The sequence below is a fragment of the Acomys minous genome, assembly GCF_964271855.1.
Source record: "Acomys minous genome assembly, chromosome: 6".
NCBI classification, from domain to species: domain Eukaryota; kingdom Metazoa; phylum Chordata; class Mammalia; order Rodentia; family Muridae; genus Acomys; species Acomys minous.
Genome location: NC_140487.1, coordinates 104,843,873 through 104,870,275, shown reverse-complemented (window position 1 = coordinate 104,870,275; position 26,403 = coordinate 104,843,873). Strand labels below are relative to the sequence as shown.

Sequence of the window (26,403 nt, the reverse complement as noted above, 5' to 3'; positions counted from 1 at the left end):
CTTCACAGCAGCTTCACAAGTTACTGATCATTTCAGGAACGTGATGGGGACAAACCGGTGCTATGTGAGTGAGTCCCAACCATGCTGTTTGTGGGCCAGGCGACTCTCTCCTGAGCGGTGAATTCCTCACCTGGAGGGCAGGAGGTAGGTTTCCACTGTGATGCACGGCTTCTGAGCGTGGCAGGACCGGAGCGCAGGGCATGAGGCCCATGCAGCACTTGGTGCAGTGTCGTCTGCCAGAGCAGAACTGACTCATCACTCTTGATTTGCAACGAGGAAGCCAAAAACAGAACACGGCAATAGCCCAGTCTTTGCTCAGTTTGTCCTTCTCAGCCACACTCTGACATTTTCCAGGTCAGTATGACAGACATTTTTTCCCCCTTGAATTGTACATGACAACCAAGAAAAGCCAAGAATTTTTAGACATTCAAATAGCCCAGGGAACGTAAAGATTTGAGCAAACCAGTCATGCTGACTGACACCTCAAGGCAACTCCAGAGGTGGAGGAACAGACAGAGGGGGCTGGCTCAGTGAGCACAGGGTTTCATATGCCAGCCAGTCACAAGATGCCTGAAGCACAGCGGTGCTTCCAGCTAGTTCACCCGGTTTCAGGAAGAGCAGCAATTTCTCAGAAACCTCACTGGCAGAGGCAGGTTTCCAAGAGTGAAAGCTTCTGTCTGCACCAATGGCTTAAGCTCACTTTTGCTGGGAAGTAGACGGGTTTCAAACAGGATGCACAAAGCTGCCACGGAGGGTGCTAATGGTGGCAGCTGGGCAGGTAGCCAGCAGTGTGTCCTAGACATTAGAAGCGCAGGCTTGCCAGGCTTTGGACAACTGGCCACTTCTAATCACCCAGCCTGGCAGGAAGCAGGCATTTGTCTGTGTATGTTGACCCTGCTGTGGTGGGCACTAAGCCAAGGGCTGGCTTCTTATAAACCACTGAATGTCGTAAGTCCTAGAAGGCAGCACCAAGGCTTTTTTCAGATGAGAAAGGAGCGAAGTATGTGTCTAACCATCGGGGTTTGTCATCCACCACAGGAGCTGATGACCTCAAGGGTGTGGGCTCCTCTTAGGAGTGTACATGTGTACTTCCCGAGGACACTGTGCTAGCCATCTTGAGAACTGGCAGGTCCAGAATTTTTTGTCTTGTAGTCCAGAATTCTTCAAAAAACGCCACAACAGGGATACAAATTTTCCAACATATTTTATTGACTCAGGGGCCAAACATGGCAGCATTTGGTCCGTTATGAAAGGCACCTCATTGAAAAATACATCACAGTGTTGTCAGGCGATCCCAGTCACAGGATGTAAGGGTAAGCACAATCTTTGGATGATTTAGCTTAAGACATTTTAGCTTCGCCCCCTCACTGTTTATGCAGCTGAGCTACACACTTAGCCCTTGCTGACTTATTTAAAGGGTCCCATGGAGGACCAGTGTGTGCAGGGTGGCTGCCGGAGGCTTTGCCACCAGACAGAGCAGGCGACTGTAGGACATAAGAAGTGTGGGGTCTCTCTCCCCTTTCTCCCCATAATTCCAGTAAAAATGATTTGCTGAACCACCACCCATGAGACCACACCCCACCTCTTCCATATGTGCAACTATATAACTTTACGGAATGGGGAGTCATGAGCAGCAGCCAACAGTCCCCTCCTCTGTACGGGGTACACAGGCGCACTGTGACTGCTGTACCCTCGGCCTGGTGGTCCATGAGGTTTTTACACAGAAGCTGAGGTCTGTTAAGAGCGTTTAGCTTTGTGGTCCAGAGGAAATGAAAGTCTGATTGCTTACATGTAATACCACATCTCCTTGTTTGCATTGATACTTTCCAATCATGGTTTTTAAAAAATTAATCTTCTCCTTTGCTTACACTTTAAAAATTCCCACCTATGTGTAGAGAAAACCAAACTCTCACTAATCACAGCACTGCCAGTGTTCCAAATGCTCCTCCTGAGCCCCTCCCCACCTCCCTCCCCACCCTTCCTTCCGGTGACCACCCGTCTCCTTTCTTCCCAGCACCTAAGAGCGGGGATCACGCGGCGGGGAGAGGAGCAGTGGTGCGGTCTCGCCTGGCCTTCGGTTACTAGGCTGAAATAGAGAGGAAACAAGAAAAGAACAAAATGGGTTTTAAAAGAACCAAGTGAGTATCAGAGAAGGCTGGCATGCAACCAAATGCATTAAACACTGGACATTTCTCTGCCGGGTGAAAGCTCTCATGCCCGCTGAGGTTACCACTCTGCAATTAAACAAAGCAAAAAATACAATCCCAACCACCACCAAAGAGCATCTGCACCCCTATGATTTTCCAGCTTTTACCTGAAGACCAACATGCATTTGGTGTAGGTGCGCACATGAATATGTGTATATATACACATGTGGGTAGATGTCTGTGCACAGATCACTCACATTCAATTAGCAACCGCTCAGGGACCTGCACTTAGAGGTCAAGAGCCTACAGCTACACTTAAGAGAGGGAAAGTCAACTGCAAGATGCACGGAGCCACCCTCATTCAGACAAAGCTCTCATATTCCTGTAGGCCCAGATGACAGTTTTAGTTTCACTCCTTTGGCTTGGCCATTCCCAGCAGTCATGTGCCTTCCAGAAACACACACAGCCAGCCTGGGTTTCTGCTAAGAGCAGACAGAGTCAGTCTAAAGCCAATGAAACAAGGCAGGGCAGCAGCAGCAGCAGCAGTAGACACTTGGAGGCCAAAAGGGAAGCAAGAAGGCCACGTACCCATGGTGAGCTTCCATGTGGAGACAAGCCCTCCGACAGATGCAGACAGTAGGAGAGCTCAGGCCAGATGGGGACTAAGCACTTTAGAATCAGCAGGCGATTAGCTGAGGAGGCGGCATTATTTACTGGCCATGTATGTCACTGACTTTCTAATGGCTTTTCCAGAGGCTGGAGGCTTTGAGGTCTCGTCACAGCAGCCCACTAATTTATCTGTCACAAATCAACCAGAGACCAGAAGACACAGCACAGAGCATAGGACAGCCAGAATAATGGGAGCTAAGGTTACCAATAAAAAATGATATGGTCATAGGTGGCCTTGTTTTTGGTGATCTTTTCCTGGGGAGCCTGTGGCTACCCATCATTAAGTATAGAGTAAAGGCTCCATTTGAGAGGGACACATCTGATTTGGGTTTTACATCTTGTGTTTGAATCAACTTCGGATGGGAACGAATCCGAAGAGATGACCCCCTGGTCACTGTTTGGTTCATCCCTGGAAACAGGCAAACAAAAGCAAACCTCCCTAACTAGGCGTGTCTCTGGGGAAGCAGATTTGGCCGCTCAGTTACCCGGCCCCTGATGTGCAAAGACAATCTGAACCCCAAGGACCTTCTACCTGGCTTAATTCTTTGACAACAGCAGCACGGTTGAAACAGAAGTCCCAAGTGGTCTCAATTTTATAGCACCGCGATGTAGATCACAAGAATATTTCGGCCCTGCTGCTCTTCCATGTGGACGTACTATCCTAGCGGTTTCTGGAGCCTGTAGCGTGTGTCTTTTAAACTCCATTTGAGGGGGAAAAATTAATAATCCCTGTGCACCGAGGCTTGTGGCTTTTTGTTTCCTGTCAAGAATGTGTATCAGGAACCATGATACTGACTAACTTCATGTCACCCTAGACTTGGAGTCAGCTGCTTGCTATGGGTTAGTACTATGGGGCTCTGTAACTGGGGGGTCTGACATAAATACTGAACAGTTTATTTTGGGAAAAAAAAAAAGGAATTAAGAGTGTAGCTAAAGGAGATTGTGTGTGTGTGTGTGTTGTGTGTAGCTAATAGCATTCAAAAGGAGATTATCGGACAGGAGGAGAAAGGAAATCTACTAAACTATATCTTGTTTAGAAAATGCTATAGTGAAGATGGGCATAGTGTCATATGCCTATAAGCCCAGTACTCAGGAGGCAGAGCCTGGCAGATCTCTGTGGCCAGCTTGGTCTATATAAGGAGTTCCAGGACAGACAGGAATACACATAGGCCATCTCAAGGGGAAAAAAGTCATAATAATATCTGGCATTTAATACCCTGTGTGCTAGTTTTTTTAAATGATAAAAAGAAAAGTAAGAGGTTGGAGATTTAGCTCAGTGGTAGAGTACTTGCCTAGCAAGCGCAAGGCCCTGGGTTCAGTCCTCAGCTCTGGGGGGGAGAGGGAGGGAGATAAAAAAGAAAAGTAAGGGTAACAAGCAAACACCTGGTAAAACAATGTAGCCCAAGGTACAGAAGGTAAGAGTGAGCACACACATACACCATACACACACAGATGAGCGCTGCACATACGAGACACATTAAATAAGTGCTTTTTAATCAGAACATTAGAAGATCACCTTGCTGTCTAAGAAAGGCGTATCCCTCCACCTACCTAGCTATGCCCACCCATTCCTTTAAGGGACAGGAAGAAGAGAGACCCTTTAGACCCAATTTTAGATAAACATGACCAAGTCTTTACATGTGGCTTTGGAGAAGGCTGCCAGGATGCTCGCAAACACGACGTCAGGGGTCTGGCTTGCATCGATGGCGCAGTGAATGCCCCGTTTCCTGTAGTACTCCACCAGGGGAGTGGTCTGGGTGTGGTAGGCCTCCAGGCGGGTCTTCAAGGCCTTCTCGTTGTCATCTGACCTCCGGATCAGGGGTTCTCCAGTGATCTGAGAACAAACGGGAATGTCAGGTGGGGCTATTTTGAAATGTGGCCACTGCCTGGGACGGACGCTGTCGGAGCACACAGCCCACTCAAGGCAAGGGTCAACCAAGACCCTCCCTAATGGGAGCTGTGCTACACCAGAAACAGACTTGGGGTCCACAAACAGCAATGCCTTTTGCTGGTTGTTCTGTGCTCAGGCTGCTCAACTTCTAAGCCAAGCACTTCTAGAGTTGGAAAATGGAGGTAGGAGGCCCCTGAGAGTGGAAAACACATCACAGTCAGCTGCAGGAGCCACTGGAGTCTCAGGTGCTTAAACATGTAGCATAATTACTGGAGCATCGGCCGGGCGTGGTGGCGCACGCCTTTAATCCCAGCACTTGGGAGGCAGAGGCAGGTGGATCTCTGTGAGTTTGAGGCCAGCCTGGTCTACAAAGTGAGTCTAGGACAGCCAAGGCTACATAGAGAAACCCTGTCTCGGAAAAAAAAAATTACTGGAGCATCATTCGCTAAGACCCTAAAAGCAGTAAGTGAAGCAAGAAAGGGCTCCAGTACAACTGCCAATTTTTTGAAACGTGACCTGTATTTATAGACCCTGGAAGACCTGAACTTGTCTCACATGACAAGGGTAAGCCCAGGAAAATTGCCACTGTGCCTGCATCCTCTACAGCAGACTATGAAGACTCTACAGCAAACCGACAGTGACCATGGATGAGACCCCAGGGCAGCACTTACTGAACCCCAAGAGCAGGGCATTCTGGAACACAGCGCCAGCTCCTGGTGACATTCTCCCAACTAGCCAAGTGCCAGGAAGGGGGTGCTGGGACAGGGAAGAAGCAAACAGCCACCTGGGAGACACTATCCAAGTCTGCCACCAGACATCTCATTTAAAAGACAGTGATATTATTCTGGTTAAGTGAAAAAGGAAGAAAAAACCAACCAACCAACCAACCAACCAACCAACCAACCAATCAAAAACCCCTCCCTGTACTGAGTTTACATACATCATCTTTCATGGGCTCCTTTGGAGGGTTGAACTCCTCATGATAGGACCGGCCACTCTTGGGGTGAATCAGCCTGCAAGACATAAATGCCCATGAGTCAGGTTGCTGGAAATAACTCAGTACTTTGAGGGGACTCTGACAAGCAGAGACAGAGAAGCTGAATGGAAGACTTTAATCAGAAGAGAACTCGGCTAGCACCTCACACCTAGGAAAATAACTGGCCTTCCAGCAAAGAAGCAGCCATTGCTACCACTTGTTTAGGAAAATAACTAGGTCAGCTACCCTGTGTTTTTTGCTTTGTCTAAGCATAAGGAAACCTGCCTAGGGAACTACCTAGTTCAGGCCGGGGGAGGACTCTGTGGGAGAATATGCAGCCAGCCATGCTACTCAAAGAAGCTTCTCGATGAAGCCAGATCTTATGCTGAGCCCGGCTGCCTAGGAACTGGTGGCTCACAGTCTCGGCTACAAGCAGCACAGACATCAACAGCTACAAGAAACATGACAGGCCTTCCTTCACAAGCTCTGGAACACAAGGCAGAGATTAAGCCTATCAGCAGGATGTGATGGCACACGCCTGTAATCTAAGCACTAGGGAAGGCAGAGGCAGGTGGATCTCTATGAGTTCAGTGAGTCCAGGACAGCCAAGGCTACGCAGAGAAACCCTGCCTTGAAAAACAAACAAACAAACAAACAAACACAAAGAAGAGGAAGAGGAGGAGAAATTAAGCCTAACCTTTTAGTTTCCTTCTTCTAAATGAAAACAGGGCTCGGTATGTAGCTTAGGCTAGACGTGAGCTTAAGCTCCTTCTGCGCCAACCCCCATGTCTTAGACCACAGCATGTGCCTGCTTGTGCTGTTTTCTAACCTCACTTGGTTGTAAAACAAACACACAAAAACATGTTATGGATATGCGTCAATGATGTGCACCTCTGTGACCATGCAGATAAATGATAGCCTACACAAGGCTAGACAATGTTCCAGCCACTAGGAGGAAGGCGGACACAGTAGTATGTGCCCGTGGTCTCAGCTACCAGGGAGGCTGAGGTGGAGGAATCACTCTGGCCCAGGATTCTGAGATCAGCTTGGGCAACACAGACTCCATCTTAAAACAAAAAAGGGAGCTGTGTGTTGTAGGTTAAGCCTATAATCCTAGAATTTCGGGGCTGAGGTGGGAGAATTCCCATAGTTCTTTGCTAGCCTGGGCTGCATAGTCAGATTCTGTCTCACAACAACAACAAACTAAAACAAAAACAAGAGCAGGTGGGAGGGCAGGCTTATTGGCACTTGCCACCAAGCCGGATGACCTGAACTGAGAGCCACAAGGCAGAGAACTGACCCTTGGCCTCTGCATGTGAACCTAAGCAGGCATGTGCACACATAAATAAACACACTGTAAACAGGGCAAAAGAGATGGATCAACAATTAAGAGCGTTGTCTGCTCTTGCAGAGGGACCTGAACTTGGTTTCCAGCCCCCACTCTGGGCAGCTCACAACGACTGTGACTCTCCAGCTCCAGGATCAGACACACATTTTGTCGGGCTTGTAGACTGAGCCTCCAGAAGAACTAGCATGAGAAGGAGCATGTTCAAACCCCAGAAAACTCACATTTGAGACTTAAAATCTCATCCTGAGAATGGAAGGCGGTGCACACCTTTAATCCCAGCACTCAGGAGGCAGAGGCAGGTGGATATCTGTGAGTTCAAGGCCAGCTTGGCCTACAAAAGTGAGTCTAGGACAGTCAGGACTACACAGAGAGAAGCCCTGTCTCAAAAAAAAAAAAAAAAAAAAAGAAAAAAAAAAAAAGAAAAAAGAAGAAAGAAAGAGCGAGCTAACTGTAACATGGTGAAAACACTCTTTTCCACCTCACTCCGTGTGCTCCAGCCATTCCTGAAAGAATCGGAACCCTGCCTGGCAGTGCTGGCGTTTGGAGAAACAGAATTATAACTTCTCACCTGTGGTCACCTGCATTCGTGTATGTGCATACGTGTAAATACACATACTATTAAAAATGAAAAAAAAAAACCCCACAAACAAAACCAATGAACTAACTAAAGAGCAGGCAGTATTTCCTTGGCACCAAGCAGGTGGCTGGTGTTCCTGATTGGGATGCCCACACAAAGAGGAACTGGACATCCAAGAAGGAGGAGGAGGCAGGCCACACTCTGTACAGCAGCCAGTGCTTGAGTTGTATACTTTCTAAGTAGCTCTGGCTTTTCTGGAACTTGTTATGTAGACCAGGCTGGCCTCAAACTCAGGGGGATCCAACAGCCTCTGGCTCCCACATGGTAGGATTGCAGGTGTGTGCCACTGAGCCCGACAAGCTGTACTTTCTGAGCCTGGTGGGCAGTGATCAGGGCTCGGCTTCCACATCACTGACCTGCAGTGTGACAGTTTAGACCAATGGTCCTCAACCTTCCTAATGCTGGGGCCCTTTAATACAGTTCCTCAGGTTGTGCTGACTCCAACCGTAAAATTATTTCATTGCAATTTCATAATTGTAATTTTGCTGCTGTTATGAATAGCAGTGTAAATATCTGTATTTTCTGAGTGGCTTAGGTGACCCCTGTGAAAGGGTCCTTCAATTCTCTCACAGCTTTAGACCCTTGTCTTTTCATCACACAGGGGAGTGGCTACTGGACATCAGGGCAGTGAGACCAGAGAGCCAACTGGTAAGACGAGGAGGATATCCGAGCGCCAATAGCAAACACGTGAAAAACAGGAACTGAAACCCCTATGAACAGATTCTCAAGAAACAGAATAGTAACTGAAAGTCCTTAGAGCTGAGGTCACAGCTTCTTTAGAAGATTGTTACGGTTGATCCTTGGTAAGTTCCCACTTCCTGCCCCGCCTTCCACTCATCAGCAAGGCAGAGTAGAAAGCAGAAAGCAGGTCAGGCACTGCTCCTACCACACCCCTGCTGAGGAGACGTGGACAAACCCCTTGCTGGCCTGCTGAGGGGGCGCCAAGCCCCTCCTCCGTCTACTGTCAGGCTGTGGCTTGTTCTTTGGGTTCTCACTCACTCCTCGCTGCCCAGCCAGCCGGAAGTCTCTATCAGTCCCTGAGATTATGCGCAGGCTCCCACACGGGGTCCTTATGTTTCCCCCCAATTTACAGTCAGCACCAAGGTAACGTTTTTAGAATACTGCTTCTGCCCCAATACCGTGTGGCTCCTGGTCCCGTGATGACTCCTAAGCTCTGTCAAGGCTGTTCTTGGTGCTGCAGATCTGCTGCTGAGCCCACCCTTTCATTCCTGTGGCCCCTCTGGCTTCCAAAGTACCACACGCTCCTCCGCCTGAGCCCCTCGCTAACTGACAGTCATTCCCGCTCCCTCTCCCTCTGGAAAAGCACCACTGAAACTATCCTCTTTCAAGGTTACTAATGGCATGGCTCTCCTAGGCAGCCTTATCTATCTGCCCCAAATGGCCGGAAGCACACAAGTTCTGCATGCGACTCTTTGTGGTCAGAAGCAGATGTCACTGTACTATTCTATTGTCATGGTGGTCTTCAGCCCTGGAGTATGGTTTGATGTAAAAGCAGGTATCAGAACGTTAAAGTCTCCAGTATCACTGGCTCTGTACCTCAAGGACATCAAGGTTCGGGTCCCTTAATGTCAACCACACTGGTTCTTGGTCTACATCAATTCTGTCTACTCCATGTCCAATGGGAATGCAAAGAAACACAAGTCTCTGTTGTGGAGAAGCCTATGGAATAGCTGGAAACACAGATAATGGACATTTGAAAAGAAAATGAGCATAGAGTAGGCCTGAATGCACCCACACACACCCACACCCACACCCACACACAGCCTTCGAGGATAACACATCTCACGCTGTTGTCTGTTCACATCTGGGTCTCTCCTTGAAGGTATGGATTACAGAAACACAGAAAAAAAAAAAGCTCAACCTCATTAGGAAGTCTAAGTGATACTCTAATAAGACAAGATGTTTTCTTCCTAGTTAAGTATAAAATTTACATACCCTTTAATGGTGGCAGCATCAGTTAGAAGAGACACAACTGTATAGGAAAAAGGGCCTAATAAAGAACGCTCTATGGAATACTGCAAAGTACCACGTGGCAGTCCAAAGTCCAAGACAGCAGCTTACCACCTTCCAGAGGGTCATTAGTGACAAAGATTAAAAAAAAAAAAAAGAAGGAAAGAAGGAAAGAAAGAAAGAAAGAAAGAAAGAAAGAAAGAAAGAAAGCAAAGAAAGCTACATCCCTTCCCGACAGTTTGGTACACCAGGTTCCCTTACCAGCCTCAGATGGTGTGCTCAGCCTGTGGTTAATGGGCTACCCCAGGGGCGGTTACATTTTAGGAGCAGTGTTCATGCCTTTGTTCTGATGAGGTCCCTAATCTATGCTCTACACGGGTATGTGGGTGGCTTTGAGGAGCCCCAGGATTCGTGCTGGTCAGGCCGTCAAGAACATCTCTGCTTGACTGCAGAATACGGAACATGTGATTGAGGCCCTGGACGTTGCCAAGTTCAAGTTCCCTCACCACCAAAACATCCACATCTCAAAGTGGGACTTTAGCAAGTTAATTCCAATGAGTGTGAAGGTTCGACAGCTGAGAAGCAGGCCTTCTCTGACGACTGTACCCTGGACAAGTGGCAGGTGCGTACACATGAGCGCTTGTGCTGTAGCACCCTCTAATGATGCTCACCCATAAATCTCTTCCCCTCTCTCCTCCTCCCTCCAGGACACAATTTTTAAAAAGTAGAAAGGTTCTCTTAGTACTGTTGGCAGACAGGAAGCGGGCGTAGAGAAACCAGTGCCTGGAGCGGCACAGGATTTCTCAGCAAACTTGTTCAGAAGTACTTCTGCGTTTGACACTACTTCAGAGAAATAAACAAGAGAAACAAGCTAGGAACAAAAATTTCCTTCATTAAAAAAGGGGGGTTTAGCAGGTGCTGAAGAGATGACCCAGTGGTTAAAAGCGTGCTGTTCCACAGGACCCAGGTACAATTCTTGGCACCCACAAAGGGGCTTACACCCGCCTATAGCTCCAGTCCAGGGTGATCTGATGCTCTCTTCTGACACCCACTGGCGGCAGTGCATACGTTAAACAGACAAAACAACACGGAAAGCAAAGAAAAAGGGAGGGGAGGGCTGGAGAAATGGCTCAGTGGTTAACAGCACTGGCTGCTCTTCTAGAGGATCCAATTGATTCCTGGCACCCATGCGGCAGCACACAACCGTCTGTAAGTCCAGAGGTTGGAGGTGACAGGAGTGAAATCGTATTTTCTGGGCACAGTAAGGACCACTGTACTCATGGACTCACAGCACAAGACCTGCACAAGATGGACTAGTCAAGTTTCTAGGAGGGAGCCCATATTCCTAACGGAGGGACGAGGAAAGTCAGTTTTCTTTAAGGGTGTGGCCCCTGGTGGGCTGACCACGCTTCAGTGGATGGCACCATACCCAAATATGTGAGCAGCACAAATTGGACTTGGTGGGTCATTATTAAGGGGGGAAGAGGGTTTGCTTACAGGGCTGGAGGGCTGAATCTGGGAGGAACGGGGGATATATATGATCAAAATGTATAAAATTCACAAAGAATTAATTAAAAACATTATATTAAACAGTAATAAAAGAAGAAACATGCCTAGACAGAGATGTTGCTGGACTCTGAATCCCTCCCTCTTCTCTCCACGCCCCGACCCATGTCACCACATCAGTGCACAGAGCTCAGGAAGCAGGAAGGGACCTTCGGGGACACTGACCTTCCAGTGATCCTCCGGATCAGCAGGGAGTCTGGGATGCTGAACTCAATCACTGAATCAAGTTTCTCTTTCCTCTTCTCCATGAGGTCATCGAGCTGTAAGACAGCGTGTGACCCACCTCAGCGTCACCCCACCCGTCTCCTTCAGCGTGACTACAGAAAAGGCCAGCATCTGCCTTCGAGCGACAGGACACAGACCCTACCTACCATTTCAGCCTGCCTCACAGTCCGAGGGAAGCCGTCTAGAAGAAAGCCATTTCTGCATGAGGGAGTCTCCAAATTCTTCTCAATGAGCTCCACAACCATTTCATCGCTCACCTAGAAGAAAAGAGCCTTGGGTTCAAATCTGCCAACTAGGTGACAAACACTAGGTGACAAACACAAGGTCAGAAGTGTGTGTGTATAGTGACTTGGCTACTACAGAGCAAGTCAGCTTGAGCCCACAGAAGCAAAGTCAGAGTGCATGTGGGATGCCTCCATTCTGATTTGGATCTTAAATATTCCCCCTTGAAGCTCAAATGTGGAAGGCTTGATCTCTAACACTGTATTTTAAGCCTTGTTAGTATGCACGTTGCATGGGGAGGGAGGGCACACTACCAGGACATGCGCATGGAGCCACGTCTCACCTCCCACCTTTACATGGGCTCAGCAGACTGCACCCAGGTCACTAAACTTGAGCAGAACACACACACACTCTCTCTCTCTCCTTCTATAAGATGCACAGTTTTACTCTATACATTTTCCACAATGGTACAATATAGGCCCAGAAATACTGACACCAAGCAATCCTGGACGGCAACTGAGCTAAAATAGTATTTCTTTCTTTTTCTTTTTTCTTGTTTTGTTTTTCAAGGCAGGGTTTCTCTATGTCTAGCCTTGGCTGTTCTGGACTCACTATTGACCAGGCTGGCCTTGAACTCACAGAGATCTGCATGTGCCGATCAATTATTTCCTTCTTTAGTTAATTCCTTATCACAGTAATGCAGATCTGACCTGTGCAGGCTCCACCCGCACCACTCATTTCCATAAGTCCGTAGTGGCCACAAACATGGCTCTCACAACTCTAATGTGTTTCAATACAGTGGGTAAGGGATGAAGGATGCACAGCCTGATGCCCCAGCAGGAGAGCTCCCTGTCTCAGGCCCTTTGGGCCTCTTCTTCCAGTAGCTGTTTAACTATCACATAACAGCTTGTCGGCAACACGCTGCCAATCAAGACGATGGGGGTACCTGGTAAAAGCCATCGCCTGAGAACCAGGAGACAAGGGTAGTTTGGTTAGAATGTAGGGAAGTACCAACCATCCCTGATTTACAAGTTCGTTAGACTAACAATGCAACTCATATGTGGGCCTGATTATTAACCAGGGCTGACTAGATATGAGAAAGAATTGCAATGAACTGGCAATACTGGATCAGAACAAGGAACTGAAAAGCCACCACAGTGTAGTCAAAGCCTCCCCTAAAATGCCACTAAAAACCTCTCATTAAAAAACTACCCCCAGAGGGCTGGAGAGATGGCTCAGTGGTTAAGAGCACTGACTGCTCTTCCAGAGGGCCGGGGTTCGATTCCCAGCAGCACCCACATGGGAGCTCACAACTGTCTATAACTCCAAGATCTGACACCCTCACATAGACATACATGCAGGCAAAATACTAATGCATATAACATAAAAATAGATAAATAAATTTAAAACAAACAAAACAACAACAACAACAACAAAAACTCCCCCCAGAGCCTTTAAGGGGAGAAAAGTTCCCGCCTGTACTACAGTAGAGGCTGCCACTCTTGGCAGCTACAGTTTTTATCTTCAGGACCAGCTATGACACTTAGGGACAAAGTGTAGACTCTGCAGCCGATGAAGGCTTGGAGATAAGCAACCTCATTGCCACATCCCAATTTCCTCTCACACAGAATGTTCTGCCCGAACCCAAAGTCCAAATTATCTATCTTTCTGGCTTGATTCCTGGACTCAGTGATCTAAAAGGAAAGCTAGGAAGCAGTGTTTGGGCAGACAGGCTATGGTACCACTCAATACTGCTCTAGTATCTCCGGGCCTAGCAGGAGGTAATTTGGGGATAAAAACAAAGCTCAGATTTCATCCGGGCAACATACACAGAAACAAGGGATCAGAGAACCCGGGTCTGGTGGTCCAAGCCTGTGATCTCAGCACTCGGGAGGCTGAGTTAGAGGCCAGCCTGGGACACAGAGCAAGTGACAAGACAAGAAGGGCACATGCCAGACACTGCTGCAATAGCAAAAGCAAAGGCGATGGGATGGCTCAGTGGGTAGCAGCGCTTGCTGCCAAAGCCTGAAAGCCTGAGCTTGAGCTCAGGAGAGAACTGACTTCTAAAAGCTGTCCTCATCTCCACAGGAATGCTGTGGCAGGCAAATGCGCACACCGACGGAGTATAATTTAGAAAATTAAGACCAAGAACAAAAGGCAGAGGCGGGTGGATCTCCGTGAGTTTGAGGTCAGCCCGGTCTACAAAGTGAGTCCAGGACATCCAGGGATACACAGGGGAGCCCTGTCTTGAAAAACCAACCAACCAACTAAACAAACAAAGCAGGGCTGTGGTGCACACCTTTAGTCCCAGTACTTGGGAGGTAGAGGCAGGTGGATCTCTATAAGTTTGAGGCTAGCCTGGTCTATATAGTGAGCTCCAGTACAGCCACAGCTACACCGAGAAATACTGTTTTTGAAAACAAAACAAAAAAATAAACAAAAAGTGGAAACCAAAAAAATTCAAATAAAAAAAAAAACAAACACAAGAACAAAACAAAGGATCAGAGGGACTGCAGTGTGGCTCAGTGGCACAGACTTGCCTACTGGGTTCAAGAACAAAATTCTGTAAGTATTATCAGAGGTCAGGTTCTAGAATAAATGTTAGAAGCAAGATCTGGCCCTAAGCAAGCATTTAGTCAATTCACTGTATTTGCCAAATCAGTCCAACTGGATTACTTTTCCACAATTGCCAAGCAACTCCCTTGTTAGAAATAGCAGGGCCAGGTGCGGTGCCACACGCCTTTAATCCCAGCACTTGGGAGGCAGAGGCAGGCAGATTGCTGTGAGTTCGAGGCCAGCCTGGTCTACAAAGCGAGTCCAGACAGCCAAGGCTACATAGAGAAACCTTGTCTCAAAAACAAACAAACAAACAAACAAACAAATAAATAAATACAATACTGTGAACAGGGCTAGCAAGATGTTTTTATAGGGAAAGTGCTTGCCCATACCCACAACATAATAAAACTACATGAATAAATTGTGACCAAACCATAATAAATCCAGAATAAAGCAAACACTACCCTCTGCTTAAAGTTCCTACTGCCTGCCAGTCTGTTAGAAACACCTGCCCACAGGACTACCTCAGAAGCCTTTCCATGATGAGGGAAATGTCCTGTGTCTGCACTGGCTGGTGACGCTTCAAGTGTGTCTACGATGGATAAGGAAGTAAACGTTTATTAACCAAGTCAAAACCAAGCAGCCACAAATAGCCTGGGCTACCGTTCTGGACTTGGACAGCAGCACCTTGAGGTCTGACCAAACCTACCAGTTTCCCAGCATCCATCGTTGCTTTCAGCTTCTTTCCTAGCTCCGAACCTGAAGCTACCATGGCTCTCAGCATGTCCCCAGTGGCCAAATGACAGACACAGAACTTCTCGGCCAATCTAGGTGCCTGTGGAGCCAAAGACAAAAAAACAAGGAGGAGTTAACACTGTAGGCCCTGGGTGCGAGTTAACACTGTAGGCCCTGGGTGCGAGTTAACACTGTAGGCCCGGGTGCGAGCCTGGCCCTGGCACTTACTGGCTACGTGAACTTAGGCAAATGCCTACTATCTTGCTTCAACAGGGATAAAAGCATCTTACCTTACACTGTAATGTAAAGCAATGACAAGGCTATTGTAAGAATTATAAGATAATACATGTAAAGCACTTGGGGTACACTTAGCACACAGGAAGCCATCATAAATTTTAACTACATCACTGAAACAGACGCTCACATTCCCTGCTATAACTGAGAACAACCCCAGCAGCCACGCAATACTTCACACGGCTGCCGTGACACTTAGATGAGCTCATTTCAGAAGGCAGACAGGCCAAGGCCTGACTGAGTGCCTGCCACACGGTGAATGTGTGCTACCAGGCCTAGCGGCTGGAGCAGGCAAGGCAGAACTGCTGCGATGTCTTGGCTAAATCACCCACCTTCTCACAGACCCAGAGCGGTCTCCACATGCTTGGTATGAGGAACACGGTCCACTCAGAAAGTGGCTGTGATGTGCAGGATGAGCGCTTCTACACTAAGCATCTGTAGGTCAGTTTTAGCTCAGGCTGGCCTTATGAGCTCATCTCCCTGCCTCCTGAGTGGCTGGGATTATAGACCCAGCTGACTCAACATGACCTTTTGGCTAAGAGTATGGGCTTGAGCCAAACAGCCCGGTACCTCAATCCCTGCGTGTGTGACTTCATGAGTTACTTCCTTCTAGGTTTTAAATCTCTAAGTAAAATGCAGAGGGCACTAATCCTCCCTCATCACTGAGCCCATAGGCATTCCATGGAGAACTGGCACATGCCACGCCCAGCCTGCAGACCTGCCCTGCGCAACAGCTTTCACAGCAACCTCTGCCCCAATTCAATTTATTCAGATGGGAAGGGAATATTTGCCCATGGCTCTTCCATGAACGCTGGAGCCAAGGAAACGAAGAAACAGGTGACATAAATCCCAAAGCTCTCAGGTTATGCTGGGATAGATGTAGCTCAGTACTAGGGCACACACACAACTTAGCTTTCTCCACAGTGGTATCAACCAAATGCACGTGAATGCTCAAGGTCTGATGGGTTTAAGCGGAAAAAGGTCTTGGGCACTCCAATAACAGTTCGGTATTCGCAGGTGCTTGGCTTTCTGTTAAATCTTTTTAGAAGATTAGTAGCTGGGATACCTGTTTAAAGAAATTCACTGGGTGTTCTCTTGGGTGCACTGGGTGAAAGAATCGATGGGGCTCGATGCAGGAAATTCTGGTTTGTGATTCACAGACTGATTTGACTGAGGTGAAGAAATCACCTCACAGGGAACCGGCACCCAGTGAGAAGGTTCTAGTTAGAGACAGCACCCGGTAAAAAGGAAGGGCAGCAACTGCAGCTGTACTGTGGACACACTACCCAGGGAACTGGCTTTCTGCGAAACTACTCCATATTTATTAAAATTAACTTGAGCGGACAAATCATAGAAGCCAGGGTCACACTGCCAGAGAGGAAGGTGGGACTGGTAGCTCCAGTGGTAGGCTGACTGCACAGCTGCATGGAGAACACACACCAAGAGCCAGGTGCAAGACTGTGCCTTGGCCCCCTGCTGGCCACATGGGAGGACACCTCACCCCCACGACTGTGAAGAATACAATGGCTGGGACCCCATCTCAGGCACTCCGTGCTGTGTGATATGGCATGGGGTGGGGTGGGGGGGAGTGGATAATGGCTCAGCTGGGAAAGCACTTGCACAACAACCCGAGCTTCAGGAACCACGTACAACAGGCTGGGTGTGGAGACATGCGCTTATAATCCCCAGCACCTGGGAGGCCAGGCAGCCCCGCTGGCCAGCTAGTCTAAGCTATATGCCGGTGAGCAATCGGGCCAGTGAGAAATCCTGCCCATTGAGCCATCTCGTGCCCAGAAAATTTTAAAGAAAATATTTCTTTAGCCCCGGCCACATAAATCATGCAATATGGAATTATACAGGTATAAGAGGAAGTGGTGGGAAGAAAACATAAGCATCACTGAACAGGTCCTGGGCAAGACCAGGTCAGCAGTGCAAGCAAACAGCTGCTAATGCAGACTAGGCAGTCTATGCAGTGAAGGGACTTCGGGGTGGGAGGGGGCAGATGGGCAGAAGGAAGAACCTATGCAGGGACCATCTGAAACAGGAATACCACTCAGCTCCAAGGGACCCCTGCCATACTGGAATGGAGACCCAGTGCTGTCCCATCTTCTGTAAGAAAAATGAGCTGGGATTTCTTTTTATTAATTTCACAACTGAAAACATTCCATAGTCAAACCACTACTTGGAAAGCTGACAAAAGGGGGAACAAACCAAGCATTTAAATGGACTTTGTACACCACATAACTGGGTAAGCAAACAGGGGATGGAAAGTTCCTCTCTACAGCCATACGAGCTAAGCGCCAGTTGTGTGCACACCTGGAGTCTGAGGAAGGAACACTGAGTTTCAGGCCGGCCTGGGCTACCTGTGGAGACCTGGTCTCAAAAGAACAAGAGGAAGGGTCGAGGGAAGAGAGAAGAAAAGAGAATATTTCAGCTAAGGAACGAAAAAGGAGTAACCCAAACACTACCGTTTTGCCACCCTAGCAACACCTCCTAACCCCTCAGAAACAAATACTGGCAGCGTCTGGACGGAGGACGGAGCATGGCTGTGTCTCGGTAGCCAGGCCGAGAGACAGACCCTGAGAAACTGGACACAGCAAACTAAGTATCTGCAGGAAATGAAAGAGATGCAGATGTTAAACACACCAAAGGAATATAATTAAAAACCCCTAGAAAAGGAACAATGTTTTTTTAGGACAAGCTAGTTTCTTCCACAAAACTATAGCATAAAAAAGAACAGGCTGGGAATGGTAGCACACACCTTTAATTCCGGCACTCGGGAGGCAGAGGCAGGTGAATCTCTGTGAGTTCGAGGCCAGCCTGGTCTACAATGAGAGTCCAGGACAGCCAAGGCTACACAGAGAGATTCTGTCTCAAAAACAAACAAACGAAAGACAAAAAAGAAAGAAAGAAAGAAAAACAAAAAAGAGGAACAGGGCAGGCAAGGTAGCTCAGCAGGTAAAAGAAAGTTGTCCTCACATGCATGTACACACCCTCTCACACATGTTGAGTAATCTTTTTTAAAGATTAAAAAACAAAAAACCAGAACAACCTAAATTTATCATATGGGTGAGACTGATAGAAATGTGAACATTAACTATTTAAAAAAATTTTTTCCTCAGAATTGGTTTTAGAGAAACTAAAATATATTGTTTAAAAATGTTATGGTGGCCCGGCATGGTGGCACATGCCTTTAATCCCAGCACTCGGGAGGCAGAGGCAGGCGGATCGTTGTGAGTTCGAGGGCAGCCTGGTCTACAAAGCGAGTCTAGGACAGTGAACACTAACACAGAGGCCCTGTCCTGGGGGAAAAAAAAATTATGGTGCCTGGAGCTGCTTTGGCATAATCTGTAGGGAGAGTGGATGGGAAAGCAATGGCTGCCGTCAGCTGATGGTTACTGGGGCGTATTACCTTTGCTTCTTGTGGGACTGAGGAAGACCTAGGTACATAAACTGCCAGTGAACAGATCCCCAGCCCTGCTACTTTGAGGCATGGTCTTAGTGAGATGCCTGGGCTGATCTCAGTCTTAGCCCAGTTAGGACTTGAACTTGTGAACCTCCTGCTTTGGCCTCCCTAGTAGCTGAGGTTACAGGCTTGCACCTTATATGTATTTAAAACTTACAATAAAAAGGCTGGGCGTGTGAGGCATGTCTGCAGGCTGAATGCTCCTCTAGGCTGCCCCTCTGCAGTCTCTATGTGAGCTTTTGTTCAACTCTATGAAGCTACAACCACCAGTATTTTTACAGCTCCTGATATGAAAAGGGAAGCAGATGAAGGTTAAGTAACTGGTGTGTATTTCCCGAAGCCCCAGTTCTTCGTTCTGTGGTGTTGTTTTCGGATACAGGGTCTCACTGTGTAGCCAGGCTGTCTTCAAACTTGGCCTTAGCCTCTGGGACTACAGACAGTCATGGGCTGCCACATTCATCTTTCAAGCCAAACTTCCAGTCACTTCCCAAAGCCATCCTGAGCCAATTCCCGCCACTCATTCCTGCGCCTTCTTCAGCGAGCGCATCACACAATGCCCTCCAAAACCTGAATAAATCAGATGTAGTTCGGCGCTGAACTACATCAGGGCTGGGGGCAGGGAGAGACGCTACTGAGTGGTCAACACTCACTGGATAGCTGTTATGTGCCATACCATCACTGGGAATGTATGGGTGCCCGCCCCTCCCCCAACATAAAGACCATAACCTTCCAATATCCCTGTAAGCTCTTCATTTTTCCAGGTGAAAACACGGGCGCTAAGAAGTTACACGGCTTGCTAGGCTATAAAACCTCTGACTCAGCTCTGGATGAGGGTCTCCATTTCACTACTAAAACAGTAAACCTCATCTTAAACTTAAAAACAAAAAACAAAACAAAATAAAACAAAAAAAAAACCCAAAACAAAACACATACACACACACACACACATGAGCGATCTGGCCCATACTCGGAACCTCACAGTTAGAAGCTGTCCACATCCAAGATTAAACACGCTTGGACCATCAGCTGAGAGTGACGGCCGGCAACACCCGGCATCGCTGAGTACAATGCACTGGTAGAACCTCAAAAAAGAACTCCTAAGTTTACGGAGACAGAAGGTACAGTGGGCCTTTGTGACCTACAGCCCAGAGGCAGAGGAAATGAACTAAGCCGGCTAGACAAGACCTCTCTTCTCCTGTCACACTCATCTCTCTCCAGTAGCTCCATCAAGTGTCAGGGGTCCCAAGATCGTGCGAGATGAAGACAATCAGCTTGCCAAAACGTTTAGCATACAGCAATACGCACAGACGGACATGGCTCAGCAGGCAATGCGGCTAGCCTTCAAGTCTGAGTGACCTGAATTGGATCCCTGGGCTCCACAGGGCAGAAAAACAAACAATAAACAAATAAACAACATGAAAACCAGATTCCAGCAAGCTGTCCTCTGAACTTCACATATGCACCAAAACATGCACATCCCTCCACACTATTTCTCTCTATGTCCTTGCACACGCACTCTCTCACCCTATGTGTGTTAGAGAGAGGGGTAATATTTTTTTTTTTAAACCAACAATGAACTCAGAGCTAGTAAGAGGACAGAACGGTCCATTTGCTTGGGCACCCAACCTTAAAAGACTCCCCTCCCCCCTCCGTTAGAGCATAAAGATCAGCAAGGTCCCAAGGCATAGGGTGTGGTAGGGAGGTGAGGGTGAGGAGTGGGTGGGCGACGCCAAGCACTGGGCAAGAAAGTGACATCCAATAACCCAACATGAGAGCTTTTAAATCCTAAGTGAAGTCATAAATTCCCAACCCTGCTCTCTGGCCCAGATGCCAAGTGAGGCCCTGCAGTGGGGCAGAAGGCAACTCTAACCCTCTGGAGAGACAAGGTTCCATGAAAACGATTTCGCTAACTTCGGGAAGCCACTGGACCTCTGGGCCTGTTTCCCCCCACCTGTTGACCCAGCATATGTCAGCGGCCCAAGATCGCTCAACGAGAGTCATCCTGCGCTGTCTCATGAGTACTCCGTGTCCCACTCACAACTCCCATGGTTCATAAAAACCGATCTTCATATCCACCTCGTTTTCGGATGAACTGGGAGGGTGCTCCCCGCCCCCACCCCCCATCCCCCGCCACTGCTAGCTCAAACAAGCTATGCCTTTCTCTTGGCAGTACGTCGCGATCAGCAAACGTCAGCTCCTAGCCTGCCCCACGTGTTGGAGATTTCTTAGCCCTAGTCATTAATCATTAAAAATTTTAAAAAGTTCTATCCTCTTGTGCCTGGAAGTTATTCTTGCCAAAGGACAATCCACCATTGGGCGTCTTAGCCACAAGGCTTTCCTCCACTCAGGCTCGTGACCCGGAGCTTCAGTAAGGGGGTTCGCCCCGGCTTTCACAATTTCCAGCTCACAGCCCCTGGATCCCCCTTAGCCTCGCTTTTCCCAAAAAGCCACAACCCCACTCCATCCTCCCCCATCCTCCGACAGGGACCCTCCCCAGGGACCCACCGCGCCACAGCCTGAGACCCCCCGCGAGGGTCCCAGCAGGCCAGGGCTCACCACCCTGCTCCGGGGCGGGAAAGGAGCTTCCGGCTCTCCGACCGCTCTGACCTTGCACCTCCGCGGGTTCCGCCGCCGGCCGCGGAACAGACACTCACCTGGGTCCCCTTGCCAGCCCCGGGCGGCCCCAGCAACACGGCCCGAATACTCTTCCAACTCTCCGGTTCGGGAGCCAACGCGTTGGGAGCCATGTTCGCCAAAGCCTCACTCCACCAAGGGCCCCGTACACCTCAAGGCTCTTCCAAGCCAGCGCACAGTCTACTCCAGGCTCGCACTGGTCGCTCGCCACGTCCATCAGTCCTCTCTGCCCGCCCACAAACCTGACCGGCACTTTTGTGTACCAATCATACGACGAGCCTGAGGGACTCCCGTTTCCGATTGGACAGAATCGAGAGTGAGGAAGAGGCGGGTCAGCCTGGGAAGAGCTGGGAGGAGAGCGCGTGCGGCTCCTGGCTGGTGTGTGGAGTGGGCGGGAAAACGAGAAAGAAGCTCGGAGCTGCAGGGAAGTTCTAGTTTGGCGTTTGACAGTTGATGACTCCAGAGTCTCTGTTTGAGCCCTGTCAAATTGCCTGTGGGAGAGTAAGCGGGGAAAATCACCCTTGAAAAACAAATTGACAACAACGTATCACATGCCCTTTGGGCTAGTAGTTCCACTATCAGGAATTCAAAGGACATAACCAACGCATATGTAATGCATTTCTAACAGAGATGCCGATTGCCTTATTAAAACATCCCCAAAGCTCCACACTGAAAGACAAAGAGCTCAAATGTTCAACAATAAGGTTGGTTAAATAAATTCCAACGAATTTGTATTCTGCCCGTTCCCCTCAGTTGAACAACACTGTCGAAGAATAGGGGGAAATACCCAAACAGCATCGCAGCAGGTACAGGAAAGTCCAGACCTCCGTGGAATGTGGTTAGGGGAACATCTCCCCTTCTGTAAAAAGATATATAATGAGTTTTATAATAACCTGGTGTCTAGACTGGTAACTTCAGATGTCTGGGAGGATCACGTTTAAAGCTCGTCTAGTCTACATGGTTAATTCAAGGCCAGCCCCAGCAATTTAATGAGACTTTCTTTCAAAATGGAAGAAAATCAGGGCTGTGGTCCAGAGACAGGGGTTTCTGGCTCACTCCCCAGGACTATAAACAAAATAATGCATATGCACCAGAAAACACACACACACACACACACACACACACACACACACACACACACACACACACACACACCTCGCTGACTTTTAAGTGAAGAAAAGGTAGTTTTTATCCAGAGAGAGGAGCCTGCTTTGAACAAGGAAATGATGACGCCTCTAGCTTTTTGGTGTGTCAAAGTTTCATCCTGTCCCAAAGGAGCCTTTCTCAACTTTTAGTGCAAACGGGATTAGGAAACCACTGTTTCCCCACAAGTACATAGCAACCATTTTCTACATCCCAGTGGCAAATTTGCTGCCTCCTCGGGCACTTTACCTCATGGACATTAACAGGCTGGCTAGATGGTTCTGCTGGTAAAGACACTTGCCACCAAAGACCTGTGTTTGAGTCCCAAGACTCAAAAAAAAAAAAAAAAAAAAAATGGGAGGAGAGAACCAACTTCCGCACATAAGTCTGCATGTGCACACTCACACACACATATAAAATAGTAAATTAATAAATTGAAAGAAAAAGGCAAGAAAATCTAGCATTTATTCATTCCTGCTCCCCCAGGGCTTTCATTGGTCTGCTTGGATTCTCTTAGTGGCCTTGAGAGAAGCAAAGTGTTGTTGAGTTGTTTTTTAAGAAAGAAAGCTGAAGCCCAGAATTGTGTAGTGATCAGCTCAGTTACACAGTCACAGGGTTACAAGTAAGATTGTGACGGAGGAGATGGGACAATAGCTCAGTCAAGCAGGAGGACCTGCGTTCACATCCCCAGCGCTCACCTCCAAAGGCACCACACACACACACACACACACACACACACACACACACACGCACGCACACACACTGCACATATATACATGCAGACAAAACATTCACACATATAAATAAAATAAACAAATCTAAAGGTGGGAAGATGTACAGGAAGACACTTGATGTCAACCCCTGGCCTCCCCACCTATGTGCATACACATGCACACACACACACACACACACACACACACGGTCAGGGGTGAGAGGTTAGAAGCCAGGCACAGAGGTTTGAGCCACATAGCAAGTTTAAGGCGCCAGCCTGGACTATGTGAGAACCTGTCAAAAGCAACAACAACAACAACACAAGCAAGCACACAAACAAAAGACTTGGGGGCAACCAGCTAATAACCCAGAAAGCACAGGACTGGTGGGAGCAAGCACATTGTCTCTGGGAGAAGTTTCTGGGTAGCCAAAATTCCTTTTTATCATTTCACTGGTGAGGATAAATTCCTGTTATAATTCTGACCAGGAGTGGGATCCCCTAACCTTAGTAGGGAAAGCAACTAAAACTGCATATAAATAATGCAAAACGTAAGATTTCCCTGTGATAATTTTGCTTTCTGTTTTTGTTTTTGAGACAGGGTCTCATGTATCCCAGGCTGGCCTTTGACTGGCTAACTAGCTGAGGTTGACCTTGAACTCCCAATCCTCTAAACTTGCCGCTAGAATGCTGGGACCACAGGCTTGTACTGCCACGTCTGGCTTTATGCAGTGCTGGGGATTGAACCCAGGGCTTCAGGCAGGACATTTACAAGCATCCTATCAACTGAATGACATCCCCGGCCCTATTATAAAATATATTCTAGGCTTTGAAGCATAGCAAGAGCCATAAGAAAAAGCCCAAGAGAAGAAAACAGTCTCTTATTCTTATAGCTATTACTGGGTACTATGGGCCTCTCAGTAGATTAAGGAGCTTGCACGCCACATCATCTCATTCACTTCCCTCAGCCACCTATGCATGCAGTAGCTGCTCTCTTACCAGCATGGTTTTTTTTTTATAGGTGGAACAACCTAAGGCACGGAGAGGCCAAGTACTGTACCTTGCCCGAGGTCACATGACTAGCCTGTGGCTGGGCAGGGAGTTGAGCTAAGGTCTGTCTGTTTGGTGCCAGGTAACAGACGTGGCACTCACAGTCCAGCTGGGTCCAGCTACAGTGATAATGGAGATCTTTGTGAAACAGAGGGCCCTAGATGAACGAGAAGATTTGTTAGAATAACCCTGCTGTTTTACCGTTGCCATCCTTCCTGGTCTGGACAGCCACTCTGAGCTCCCGAGTTAGCTGCAGGACGTCCTCTCCACAGCAGGGCCTCCAGCTCTCTGCCTGACTCCATTGGAGAGTGTCTTTAGATGTAGATGCCCCTAACCACATTTGACATATGGCCCTTGACACAGCTCCCCGCTAGCTCTCCCCTCCCTGCGCTTATAGGATAATTAGGTACTGTGTTCCCATCCATATGATAGGAGCGCACTGCCAAATGTAAAATAAGTGTCGTACACGTACCTGGTCACAATCAATTATGTACGCCTATTCTGGAAGCCCCCCCCCCCAACTCCCCAAGGGGTACATAGTCTTTGTTCTCCCTGATTAAAGTGGAGCTGTCTCCTGTAGTGGTTCCTGGAGTGTTCGATCTCTGTCTGTCGTGCTTACGGCCTGCCAGGCCCTGTGTCTCGTTTCCTGCTCCTCCTGCCTCGGTGGACTGGTGGCCACCAGCCGAGTCACACATATTGGGACAGGAGACATTTCAGGCTGAGAGAGGACTGGGAGGAAAGCCCTAGGAGCAAGGGAGAGAGAGAGAGAGAGAGAGAGAGAGACAGACAGACAGACAGACAGACAGACAGACAGACAGAGACACAGAGAAAGAGAGTGTGTGTGTGTTTTATTCAGTGAGCTTTGAGGAATTGGAGTTGCTAGGGCCTAAGTGATCCTGTTGAAGATCACTTACAGGGCAGACTAGAGGGGAAGCAAGAATAGGCAGAAATAATGGCCCCCGTGCTGGTTAGTTTTCATGAATGTGACACAAACTAGTCATCTCATAGCAATTCTCTCAATCTTAGCACAACAGACTCCATTATGGAAGTACCAGTCAGGCCATAAAACTTAGCACAGAGCTGGGCGTGCTGGCACACACCTTTAATCCCAGCACTCGGGAGGTAGAGGCAGGAGGATTGCTGTAAGTTCGAGGCCAGCCTGGTTTACAAAGTGAGCCTAGGACAGCCAAGGCTATACAGAGAAAGCCTGTCTCACAAAACAAAAACAAAAACCAACCCAACAACAACCAAACCCAAAACAACAAAAACAAAATCCTCAGCCCAGAGATGGCACCACCAGTCAAAATGAAAACAAAAGACCTAATCCATCAAAGTCCGTGGTTCTGGAAAAGTCTCTAAATGTGCTAACCTTGCTTTTTGGCTTCTGTAGTTCTGCTTCTGAATAATTGTTCTTGTTAACTGAAGTGTGTCAACCCAAGACAGAGTTTTTGTGCTTAAAAGCTCACCCTGAAGAAGGCTTTGCACCCTGGGACTCTGAGTACTCAGTGTGGTGGCCAACCAGCTAATAAAGACTTTCTGTTGGCTTAAACCCATGTCTGAGCAGTCTTCTCTGGTGGACACCTTACAACATTTCAGGAAAAGAAAACCTCCGATTGGCCTGTGGGTATAGTGACAATTTGGGGGTTGGATTTTTTTAAAAACAAAAAACCACAGTAATATTATAAAAATATGTTTTTATTTTAATACTAGTTGTGGGATATGGGGCTTCTTAGCAGCAGCTGACTATGATTTGCCATGCGCTTTAGCAGAGGCGTGGCTTTGCCATTTGCAGATAATGTCTGTGATTGTGTGATGTTTGGAGTTCTGGGATTTTTTTTTTTCAGAGTGCATAGAAATGTTAGGGCCCCCAAACAGTTGGGTGGGTTGTTGTTGGGTTTGTGATTTGTTAAGTAGTTGTGCGCACAGGAGAAACAAAAAGAAATGAGATGTCCTGGCAGCAAAGGTCAAACTTGCCCCAAGGAACTCAATGCTCCTCATCAGCAGGAAGTAGTTTAACGATAATATCCCATCCCCTGTTCTGACCCCTGACTTTACGCAGGGTCCGCATTCCTTTCCTCTCTATCCTTTTTTTTTTCTCTCTCTCTTATATAGTGTTAGAGGTTTGAGAGGGTAGAAGAAAAGAGGGGCCTGGGAAGGTGGAATA

The 26,403-nt window shown here is 48.0% G+C and overlaps 1 protein-coding gene and 1 long non-coding RNA gene across 3 annotated transcripts; one reads left to right on the top strand and one right to left on the bottom strand.

Annotated features, from left to right (window-relative positions):
* Window positions 1-1,185: 1,185 nt before the first annotated feature.
* Window positions 1,186-21,552, bottom strand: AK2 (adenylate kinase 2). Of its 2 annotated transcripts, XM_084786427.1 has the most exons (7): window positions 21,358-21,549; window positions 14,918-15,043; window positions 11,577-11,687; window positions 11,371-11,465; window positions 5,648-5,720; window positions 4,455-4,650; window positions 1,186-2,086 (listed from the first exon to the last, which is right to left on the bottom strand). In XM_084786427.1, exons 1-7 carry the CDS (start codon window positions 21,448-21,450, stop codon window positions 2,082-2,084), a joined length of 699 nt encoding a protein of 232 aa, XP_084642553.1. In that variant the 5' UTR covers window positions 21,451-21,549; the 3' UTR covers window positions 1,186-2,081. The 2 variants fall into 2 exon arrangements, with proteins under 2 accessions (XP_084642553.1, XP_084642552.1); XM_084786426.1 differs by lacking the exon at window positions 1,186-2,086 and having other exon boundaries at window positions 4,290-4,650; window positions 21,358-21,552.
* Window positions 2,027-3,520, top strand: LOC311600123. Its single transcript, XR_014780156.1, has 2 exons — window positions 2,027-2,138; window positions 2,901-3,520. It is a non-coding gene; the product is annotated as an uncharacterized lncRNA (long non-coding RNA).
* Window positions 21,553-26,403: the final 4,851 nt, after the last annotated feature.